Genomic DNA, 12,262 nt, shown 5'->3' with positions numbered 1-12,262 from the left:
CTAGTAAGGGCCTGTCTATGTCGCAGTTCTTTGCTGAAGCATTCAGTGGCTTTACTGTCTTCCTTGTGCTGAATGGGGTTCCCAATAATTAGATTGTGCTATTGCTAATCCAGGTGTTACATTTTTACATTCTTTATAGTTTCTGGCATCATTTTGATTTCTCCCTTTGGATCAAAGTCCATCCATCCATCCATTATCCAACCCGCTGAATCCGAACACAGGGTCACGGGGGTCTGCCGGAGCCAATCCCAGCCAACACAGGGCACAAGGCAGGAACCAATCCTGGGCAGGGTGCCAACCCACCGCAGGACACACACAAACACACCCACACACCAAGCACACACTAGGGCCAATTTAGAATCGCCAATCCACCTAACCTGCATGTCTTTGGACTGTGGGAGGAAACCGGAGCACCCAGAGGAAACCCACGCAGACACGGGGAGAACATGCAAACTCCACGCAGGGAGGACCTGGGAAGCGAACCCAGGTCCCCAGGTCTTCTAACTGCGAGGCAGCAGCGCTACCCACTGTGCCACCGTGCCGCCCTTGGATCAAAGTCTTAGCTCTAAAACAGTAAAAGTAAAGAATCAAGTGCTCTTTTTCTGGGCTTTGACCGTCCTTTTAGATTGCCAGGTTTAAAGAGCCCAAAAGGTTCTTAATTTGGATTTTGTTAACTAAGAGTTTTTACTAAGCAGTCTGTAATTATTGTTTATTTCCTTTGTTCTGTTTTCTCAGTGTAATTTTATTTAGTTTTATATTATTTTTAATTAATCTTGATTATAATATAGATTAACTTGTAACTGCTGAATTTGCCTTTATAGTATGATTTATTAGTTTAATTATTTTGGCTGAATTATTGTTTAATTGTTCAACAAATATAATTAGTTACGGTAATTATTTCCTTGTTTTTCAAGGGGATTTTGTTTTATGGCTTTGGCTTTCCATTTTCCTGAAATTTATTACACCAGTTGCAGTCAAGGTAATCAAATCATTAAGTACCAATGTAATATTTATTTGATAAAGATTAGAGATTTTGATAAATTTCAGAGGTGTCTTGATTTTTCCGAGCTTTTTTGATTATTGTTTTTTCCTATGGGATATTCACGTGATTCTGCAATCAGGTTAGGCTTTTTTGCTGTAGTACAGTACAATGGTTCAGGGAGGGATTTAATGTTATGCTGAGACTCACTGTGATTTTAGAGAGTGTCCAGACCCTAGAACTCCAAAGACAAGCAGCGTTTGACCCATCAGTAGACACAGAGAGACAAAGATGTCACTTCATCTTTTACTAACATCACTGGTATTCAGAAAAAAATGAACAAGGCACATGTGTGGGCAACAAGTAAGACTGCAGATGAATCTGCATTCTGCTCACGAACTTAGTTAAGTCCCCATTTGGTTTACTGGAGTGGGACATCATTGTAACAAAAATGATGATGACTACTTCATGCAACGTTCATTTTCCTAGCAAGCCTATACTGGTCAGGATTGTGAGCATTTAGAGTCCATTACAGCAGTACACAGAATAAAGGCAGACCTAAAGGCTGCCAGTCCAATTTATTAAGGTGGTCTTCTTGAAAGTGTGTAGGTTATCCTGGGACTTTATACTGGATTTGCTAAAAGGCAGGCAACAATTTGAAAAATAATCAAGAATGAATTTTTATATGCTAATTTAATACTGTATATCTGAGATTCTGCTGATGTGAAGTAGCCTTGTAATAAGATGCTGCCATGAGTAACCAGTAGAGGATAACATTCAACAGGTGTTTGTGGTGTTGGATTTAGCCCAGATGTAGTCTAACAGTCTCAAACCACTTCATCCAATTCAAGATCGCAGAAAGCTACAGCCTATTCCAAAAACTCTGAGGAAAGCGAGGAAATAACCCAGTACAGCGTACTGGTGCATTGCAGGGCTGACTAATGATCAATTTAGAGTCACCAGTTAACGTAAACTGCAGGTCTTTGGGGAAGTGGGAGGAAATCCACACAGACATTCAGCCACCAAATAAGCTGAGACTTGATCACAGATTTTTGGATCCATGAAGCAGTAGTACTAAACATTGCAAAATCAGGCTGCCCTTTGTCTTGACACATGGCTTTATTTAAACATTTTAGGTTTTCTGCAGTAAAAGTCTAGTCGTGTGGAGTACTTCCCATGTTGAAGACACCAGGCATTTGTTGTTCCCAACACATCTACTTTACTTTCTCAATACTTCAGTTCCACCTTTAGTTTCTTAGAGGCATCATTTATGAGTATCCATCTTGTTGAGCAATATAGTCTAATCAAAGTGGGTTCTGAGCGTCAGGATTTTGGAAATTCTGGGTGCATGCTGGCCAAACAAAATAATGGCAAGGAACTGATGAATTTTCAAAATGGCATAAGATCATGAAACATAAAACATCACTTTAATAGCAGCTTTGATCAATAAACACACATTCATACATCCTCAAAGATATACACTATCATCAAGGACTGGTATTAATTAAAATTTTATTAATTTTTTGAAAAAATAGCATGTAACAGAAAAAGAATTCTTTGCATATAGTCATTTTTATAAGAAAGTAAATTCAATATTTGTCTGATTAATGGAGTGGCTCACAGCTCACAAGTCTAAATTCAGCTCTGGAGCCGTGGAGTTTTTTGTAACGCTTGTATGATTCTATTGACTGGAGGACAAATAAAAGGAAACGATTCCAATGAAAAAGAGAAAAATGAAAACCTCCAAGAAAAACACCTTGTTTAGTAGATTAAAAAAAGGGCACAGTTCCATTCCAGTCTATAGCTGCTCCTTCCCATTTGGTTCGAATTGTCATCTCCACAGAGGGAAATCTTTTCTCAATGTCTACTTCCCCTTCATGATGACCTTCCTCCCAATGGTGAGAATGGGTGTCTGTAAATATATAAATCAATAAATACATAGACAACTCCGAGAAAGGCAGGATGAAATAGTTTCAAAACATTTACTTGAGTGCAATATTCTCCCTTCATGATCTGGCATGGTGATTCAGATGGGTCCTTATGTGAACTTATGAATGCCAAGCCAGCAGCAGTAAGAAGAGAGTTTTAAAAAAATCAATATAGTGGGACTGGCATAAATATGGTCTACTCATAAGACATTTTATAGAGAACTCATACTAGTAACTGAAGACCCCTGAAAGAAACATCTGTGAGTAGCTTGGGGTGCTAGTCATTAGTTACTGTGCCATTTATCTGGATCGGAGTAGAAGCATAGTATCTGTACAAATCCCTCTTTCTTTTCAGGCAGGCTGAAACATCCAAGCATTGAGATTGTATTGAGTCCTATTGATTATAAGATAAGGGAAGGATATAAAAGGGATTACCTAGATACCACCTGATCATTTGAATGGAATAAACATTTGACAGAAGTGTGTCACGGAGGCCTGAGGTCATTTTGGAATAAACTACAATTCTATCACAAAAGTTACTAGTGAGCCATATAAAAATGACCTTGGAACAGAAAATAAATCTGTATTACAGAAGTTAAGAGGGAGCATGATCAGAATGTTTGATGACAGATGTTGTGCTGAGAATGGGAGAGGCCACTCTATCCCCTGTGTTATTAGGTCCAGTGTTGCAGCTCCTTTTCTTTAACATATGCTTCTTTGTTACTATCTATGTTCACCCTTTCCTTACATTTATATTAAAAAGGTGTTTTTTCCAAGTATGTAGTTCCCTATAGAATCAATGATTCAGTTTCGTAATTATCTTAATTAAATAAAAGTTCTCGGTGAGCATAAGACAATCGAAGAAGTATTAGAGACAAAGGACTAACCATCCCACATTGAGATGCCAGTCTGTTGCAAGATATAGTGATTCATGTTAAACTATTATACAATTAATCTGACATGGCTGACTTTGAGAAGTGGTAGGAGACAGGATTACTCGAATGAAAAACAACATAGATAGGAACAGAATGTGTTAATTTCACAGATATATTCTCTAGCCTGGGAATCAAAGTCAGGTTTGCAGCTGTATGGCATCAGCACTCATTAGTATATATATGTGTGTGTGTGTGATACAGTATCTGCCAAATAATACAAACAGTACACAACATGTGTTTCACCCTTATTGGGACTTGTCAGGTGTACGCACTTTTGAGCAAACCTTGGTTGTCAGCGCCTGAGTTAAAGCCTCTGATACTGTGACACAGTTGCTGGTTTATTTATTTGGCAGGGTGATGATCGGAGTATTAGATTCTCAGACTGCAATTCAGACAAAAAAATATATATATATTTATATATATTTGCAGCTGGAGATCCACAAAGGGAGAAAAATGAATCGCGTATCATAAAGTAGTTTTTATTCCTGAGCTTTCAACCCCTGCCAGGGGTCTTCATCAGAGGATAATGCTTAGACTTACAAGATATATATACTAGGGGGCTGTGCCCCCTACTCACTTTGCTTGCCCACCCCACAACCCCCACCCCCGGGGGCGCTTCATGCTAGCCACTTCGCGTTTCTGCCGCTCGCATTGCGAAAGCGGGGGCTGAACGCACGCTAAGTAGATGCGGACGGATCAGCTGCTGGCTGTCTTCTAGCTGCTACTGAGCTGCATGAACTGCATGTGTTGCACTGCGCGTCAATCATTTAAAAGCCTGTACAGTAGCTGCCTCTGCTGTGATGTGTGATCTGCATGTCGCCAGGCATGACGATCATTTAAAAAGCCTGTACAGTAGCTGTCCTTTGAGCCAGCTGCTTTTGTTGTGCTGTGTGATCTGCATGTTGTGCTGCGCGTCAATCATTTAAAGCCCTGTACAGCAGCTGTCCTTTTGTCTCACTTCCTTGTCTCGTGAGACGTTAAAGTGTCTCCGAGAAATTGTTTGTAAGTAGGGCAGGACTTCAGTGTCTCTCCAAGATGATCATGTCTTGACACAAGATTTTATTATATATATATATATATATATATATATATATATATATATATATACATATATATATATAGGATGAGTCATAATAATGGTAACATCTGAATGGTGGAAACATTTTGTTCACAAAACATACTTCATATGTGCAAGAAGATTTACAGGAGTGTCTCAAGATGTTCGCCATCATGTTCAACACATGTACCATATGTAGCACATAAACTGTCCACAAAAATTGTATATAAGTATATACATAGCAATACCATTAGTGTTAACATAATTTTGACTCACACTGTATGTATATACAGTATATATATATATATATATATATATATATATATATATATATATATATATATATATATATATATATATATATACTGTATATATAAATGCAGTATATTGTGACACCAGTTACGGCCATTACATGGCTGGGATGCCAGCTGGATGGAAAGCTCCTCCAGGATGTTAAAGGATAGACCTCCTGGGCAGCTGTGGCACCATGGACTCCTGCAGGGCACACTGGGAGCTGGAGTTTGGCACAGCTGTGTTGGGTTCATTGGTGGCCGCCAGGGGGAGCTGCAAAGTCCTACTTCGGGCTTTCACCACACCTGGGAGTGATTCCAGATTCAACTGATGAGACACCTGGAACACTCCCAGGGCCTCACTCCATTCAGAGAGCCAGAGTCAAGAGGAAAAAGGACAAAGCTTGTGAGGCAGGACTGGAGGTGGAAGGACCGTGAATTGGGCTGTGGTGCTGTATGTACTGTGCTGTGCTTTGGGGAGCAAGGAAGAAGCATTTACACAGCTGTAAATAAACGTGTGCTGTACTAAACACGTGTCTCTGCCTGTCAGTGTCTGGTTAGGGCGGCTGTACGTGCCCTGATGGTCTACAACTTGCATTTAAGTGTTTAAGGATGGACTTTATTAACATTCTCAGTTAATGTGTATGTTGTATAATGGATTGCTCAAATGTCAAAATTTCTAGTTGTCCTGTGGAGAAATGAAAAAGAAGGAGCCAATCCAGTTGCTACAGGGCAGAAACTGCTGCAGCTGTAGAAACCTCCACAGAAAATGCATATGGGCTGCCAGCAGGTTGCAGAAGAGAAATTCCATCAGACACTGGTGCAACTGTGTTGCCCAATACAGAAAGAAGGAGACTGATAACATCTTCACATCTCATGTAATTTAAATTGAAAGAGTGGACTCAAAGATATTTCAAGGGATTACCAGAAGGCACCGTAAACTCATGCTAAAATTTAACACATTACACCATGGTTTGAATAGAGACAAGAGTTTTATGGCCAGATATGAGGATTGTTTGCATCTCTCGGACTGACACAGACAACCTGACTACAGACCGACATTTTATTGAAAAACTCATTGGTAACTTCAAAAGACTTTGTTGGACAGTTATCTTATCCAAAGATCTTGACCATACATTGTTCTCCTCTCTTGCTAATGTGAATCTTAGCCTGAAGAGGTCTACTAATTTACATTTAAGATGTCTCACTTAAAGGTTTTCAAATGTTGTATCTGTCCTGGTGTTTATATAAAATACTTCTGTATTAAATCTTGCCTGAAGAAGGGGCCTGAGTTGCCTTGAAAACTTACATATTGTAATCTTTTTTAGCCAATAAAAGGTGCCATTTTACTTGACTTCTCATTACTAACAAGGAAATAATTTTGCCTGCATATGATAGGGGCAGAAAACAGGAGGTGTAAGGAAGATTACATCTTACTGTATATATTGTAGTGCTCTGGGGAGTGGGCAAGTGGGGCAAATCGTTTTATGAAGTCAAGGACTTATTTACTGCATAGCAAGACACAGTGACTGACACATGAACACTTAACACTTTTGTCTCCTACTACTCATACCTACTTTGCGTTTTCATTTAATAAAATGTAATTCTTGAGCAATATGAAACATATTCATCTTTTATCCCAAGCAAGGATTACACACAGAGGACCCCTGTTAAAGTTGTAAACCACCTTTATTAGTGAACAGTGTTCACATTACTTTTCTAGGCGTTTACTAGTAATGCAGTGTTGACAGATGTAGGGAGCAGGCAAATGTTGGGTCCACTCCAGCCGAGCATATCAGTGACAATAAAATAGGTGTGATTTAGGATGTTTTTTTAAAGGTTTAGTGATTATAATGGCTCATCCTGCTAGCTTTTTATTAGCAATAATGTGGAAGGAGATTTTGGTTTGAACCTTGAAGAGAAGAACATTATCAGTAAATTAAGCTGTACTTGGTAGAGACAAGTACTAGCTCTAGAGGCTTAATCCACTTCAGAAAAATGGGAGCATTCAAGTGCATAAGACTGTGTCCAGGTTTAAGATACCTGGTCAAGGATGGTGAGACAAAATAAATGAGGCCTGAAAAAGAACTCCAGCTGGATGTATGCTCTTCATAATACCATTGAAAAATGAAAAAAATGAGTTGAGTCATGCCAAGCCAGTCTAAACAATAACGATCAAATCAGTAAATTTGATTTTTCCTGCCATAACCAGACAAATCTATCTATAAAAAAGATCTATAAATGTATACAGATGAAAAGATTTGAGAGGCAGAGTTTATTTCATTGCTAGCCAAATCACAGAAACTGCTCCTGCAATGTGGTCAAAACATCTTTATGATGGTCCTTCTTGTATGTCATATCCTGAAATTCTTAACATGTCTAATAGGAAGATTTTGTCACAGATATGTTTAATGTTTATATACTGAAGTACACAATCCAGGCAACCATCTTAAAATGCCAACACTTGCAAGTGAGCTAATATTGATAGAAAGCAAAATAAAAGCAAAAGAGTAATACATTTATTTTCACATTACGTATGGTCAGTTTTTCAGGGAAACCGTTTTATTGTTAGACATAAAGTTCTTTTGGATCAAAGCCGTGGTCTTTCTTCATCTGTATTGGTTTTTAGCTTAACTGAAATTAATTTGAACCTGGTGATTTACCTGCAGCTTTCAGATTTTTTGTTTGTTGCCAACAAACTGTTGACTGTTAACATATTAAACAGGTCCAGAACTAGGTCTATTTAAGTAGCACCTGATACTTTTGTTAAAGCTTTATATTGAAAAAAGAGACTTTAAAATGTCCACAGCAAATTGTTCAGTAGCGACTTTCCTCAGGTAGTTAATGTTTCTATGAAGATCTCCTCCTTAACTCTGGGATTTCCAGGCAATGACCGTCAGCGGTGTAGCTAGGGTTTTCACCGCCCGGAGACAACTGAAGATTTCGCACCCCCTCCTGTTTGCCAAAATGCAATGGGGAAGGGAAATTTGGCATCTCCTGGATGCTGCGCCCGGGGACAGATGTCCCCCCTTGCCCCCCCCAGCTACGCCACTGATGACCGTTACACACAATAGTGAACAGGTAGAATATGCCTGAAAGCTTCACCTTAAAGGGAGGGCACTGAAACGCATTACACTTTACCATGTCCTTGGCTGTACCCTCTCCTTGCCATTGCTTTGTGTTTGAAGTTTCTTGGCCATTACATGAAGATGTTTGAGCCTCATTAGTATGAATATTTCACATGGTTTCTGGCTTATAGTGCTTGTGCAGACATTGACTAGGCATCTCTAGTTACTTGGGGGTTTCAGACTTTTTATTTATCTGTAGTGTGTTTTGATATTGGAATGCTTTTTATTAACTGATCTTTGTCCTGATCATTGCCTGTCAGGGCCTGTCCTGGAAGATAAAAATCATATTTTTTTCCAAACTGCTGACTGCCTATATTAAGTTTATAATTTTGCTCAAATGAACTGTGATGAACAATAAACGACCTAACTTATTAACAAAGGCAATTCACCTTGAAAGTAAATTATCTATCTACATTTTCATTCTTTCTTTCTTGTGGCAAATAATTAACCAATTTATAACCTTAATGTATCAGTCTTGTTATCTAAATAACTTATGGTGGTTTTAGCTTTAAAATGGTCAGACAATGTATAAGTTAAAATAATAAAAAATAATTTTAAAATAGTAAAAAAAATGGAGACAAATATCATTTCATCTGGATATAGGAGTAAGCAATTCATGGATCAGCCTGCCTGCTGCATCTAAAAGCCTCCCAGGTCAACATCCACATCTGACATTGGTGCCGATTTTCAGCAAGCTTTCTAGGACAATTTACATCTATTTAGCCATCCATTTATGTTTTCTATTATGCTTTCTTCTATTGGTATTATTCTACCTCAATAAATACCTTTTTGCTTTTGCATTTCTGTACTTTGTCTTTATATCTAGAGTGAGTCAAGTAAAAAAGTAAATAGAGGGAACCTGGTGAAAGGAAGATTGCCATAATTCCTTTTACTACAGGGTTTTCAGGCTGAGGAGAGCAGCTCATGAATAGAGGAACAGTGCAGTAGAAATAAGACATTGTTGGTTGGTTAGTGGCACATAACCAAAGCGTGGCTGTATATCAGCCTTCACTTGTCTAGGATATTTCTGAGTACCAAAGTAACATTTAGGTCTGAGTTATATCTGGGGACATCTGTATGTTGTTCACGCCAAAGGTAATGAAGTACTAAAAAGTGACTGGCAGTGGAGGAATTACTTGTACCTACTTTTGTGGACAGGATCCTTGTGTGTGTTAAGCTTTAGGTGCTAGAGGAGACTAATCTAATAACAAGCTTGGTGAGTCCCACTCATCTTACAGTAGTATAGGGTCATAACCAGATTTTTGATATGTGTATTTTACCATAAATGTGACAATAAATGTGGTGCTGTCTGGTGTGAAGAATCATGTCTGCATGTATGCAGGCAAGAGACCAATATGTAGAAACAATGCTATTTAAAAGCATCTAGTATAAACTAAAACAATTGGTCAACTGCAATGTGTCGTAGCAAGTTTCACAGTGTAGGATGAGAACGGGTGTCCCGGCTGGGTAGGAGAATGGTTTCTTACCTGGATGGGACGCCAGAGACAAATGACAGATGGAGTGGCCAGTGGGAGAGAAAAATAACTATGTCTGGCTGGCATGATATAATGGATGGACCAGCAGAAGCCGACAATCTGGAGCTGTTCCATCCATCATGGTGGCAGTGGTCCCCATATGGCAACCCAGTCAGGATACCTGCTGGTGCTTGGGTGCTGGAGCCTGAAAGTGCAGCCCTATTGTGGTCCCTGGGTACTGATAGAGGGTGCTGTCGCAGGAGGACCTCCCTACTTTCTTTATGGCCCGGAAGTGCTTCCAGGAAGACACAGCATAGCACCGGAAATATTTCTGGGTTTTGCTTAAAAGGGAGCCTGTTGCCTTACATCAATGAGTCAGAGTCAGGAGGCAGCGGGCAACACTCAGTGGAGGTAGAGAGGAAGAAGAATTGTTTGGTTTTTGTATAATTATTGGATTTATTGTGGCTGCTTCTGGATAGGAGATTGTGAAGAAGTGTTTGGGAGAATAAAAATCCTTTATTTTATTCCAGTAACGTGGTGTATTATTACCGCGTCTTGGGCTTGAGGCGCAGTGGTGCCTCCTTGTGGCCACAACAGATATAAAGTTTTACAGTCTATCTTAAGTGTAGAAAGTAAAATGATTAATAAAATAAATGCCCTATTCCTATTTATACTAGTCAGTCTCCTTCTTCTTACACCAGACAGCACTGGAGAGTAGCTTTGGTTGATCTAATTCCTCTCTCTGCTTGTCTGCGTTTTCCTCCCTTGTGATCAGAAATACATGCTTGCTATCTTTCTTGGATAATCATTACAAGCCACACTTGACATTAAGCTGTTCCTTTCATCATATTTTTAAATTCATTTGAAATTAACACTGTGTGGTGACTTGAGTACATGTTGCCTGTGACAGACTAATCAGAGTTCAAAATAAGGACGCCAAAGTCATATTGTTAACAATTCAACCCTTCTAAGCTTTCCTGACCTCAATATTATGTTCAAGTCATAAAACATTTCATTCTTGCAACTACATCATGTCATGAAGTCTAGCACTGTGGTAATAGGGGGTACGAATAAGCTCAACTACTGGATGAAAATCCTTCACTCCAATATGGATGTTTAAATCATCCCAGCAAAATTATTACTTCATTAAAAAACTGTTTGATTGTTAATACATGTGAATGAAAACCAGCAGACAAAAGGGGCAGGATTTGCTGCTTTCATCCCTTAAAACCAAAGTTCAGTGTTTTTTATAATGAATTCTTATTGTTATTGTTGTTTTTTTAACATGACAGTGCTATGTATTCAGTTCAGTAACCTTTGAGAAGTAAGAAGCCACACAATTTCACGGTATAGAGTATCTCTGAGTTTACCTATGGTGAGAACGACTGTTTTCTTCTGCGATGGTTGCCCATTGTAAAAGTAAAGTTCAAACAAGTGCTCCATCTTCCAGTCAGACAGGAGGGAACAGTTGGTGCTGAAGAGGACGCTGTAGGTGCCATTGATATTACACAGCCAGATGGGTAGCTTAGGTGTCTTCAGCATGCTGCCAACCTGAGGAGAAACCACAGAACAGAACAAGAGTAAAGAAGACATTGCGGTGGATTACTGGAGTTTCTAGCATGAGCTGCTTTGTGTGAAAGGCAACTCAAAGTGTTTTAAACAGAACAGAATTGTTTCTCTTTACACCTGGATCCTTTTAATACCTTTGATGGCTTATCTATCTATCTATCTATCTATCTATCTATCTATCTATCTATCTATCTATCTATCTATCTATCTATCTATCTATCTATCTATCTATCTATCTATCTATCTATCTATCTATCTGTTGTGACGGGTGGCCATGGCCATTACCTGGCCGGGATGCCAGCTGGATGGAAGGACCGAGGGAGAGGGCATCTGCAAGGCACTGCCTCCCCCGTGACATTAAAGGGCAGCCCTCCTGGGTGGCTGTGGCACCATGAATTTCCACAGGGCATGCTGGGAGTTGACGTTTGGCACAGCCCTGCTGCTCACTGGATATTTTCCCTTTTTTGGACCATTCTCTATAAATGCTAGATATGGTTGCACATTAAAATCCCAGTAGATTTGCAGTTTCTGAAATACTCAGACCAGCCTATCAGGTACTAACAACCATGCCACGTCCAAAGTCAATTAAATCACTTTTCTTCCCCATTCTGATGCTTGGTGTGAACTTCACCAGGTTGTCTTGAAAGTGTCTATATGCCTAAATGCATTGACTTGCTGTGATGTGATTGGCTGATTAGATATTTGTGCTAACAAGTTTTGAAATGGTGTACCTAATAAAGTGGCGTGTGAATGAATTTCCCTTGAAACAAACTTGATATTTGTATTTCTTGTACAAAAAATAATTATGGCCCTACAACTTAAGTAAAAAGAAAGAAAGCTATTGGTTTACAAATTTTTTGAAGTTCACTTTCCACCTTGTACAGGTCATCTTTGAACCTGT

The 12,262-nt window shown here is 39.1% G+C and overlaps 1 protein-coding gene across 1 annotated transcript in view; it reads right to left on the bottom strand.

Moving 5' to 3' along the window:
- Positions 1 to 2,474: 2,474 nt before the first annotated feature.
- mindy4b (MINDY family member 4B) overlaps positions 2,475 to 12,262 on the bottom strand; it is a 29,062-nt gene continuing 19,274 nt past the window's right edge. The window contains exons 10-11 of the mRNA XM_051922555.1: positions 11,163 to 11,343; positions 2,475 to 2,891 (exon numbers count right to left, since the gene is read on the bottom strand). Of these exons, the coding sequence (XP_051778515.1) occupies positions 2,749 to 2,891; positions 11,163 to 11,343 (324 nt within the window). The 3' untranslated portion in view covers positions 2,475 to 2,748. The remainder of the gene's footprint in view (positions 2,892 to 11,162; positions 11,344 to 12,262) is intronic.

Source organism: Erpetoichthys calabaricus, chromosome 2 (assembly GCF_900747795.2).
Source record: "Erpetoichthys calabaricus chromosome 2, fErpCal1.3, whole genome shotgun sequence".
NCBI lineage: Eukaryota > Metazoa > Chordata > Cladistia > Polypteriformes > Polypteridae > Erpetoichthys > Erpetoichthys calabaricus.
The sequence above is the reverse complement of the archived record's forward strand: the minus strand, read 5'-3'. Positions and strand labels throughout refer to the sequence as shown.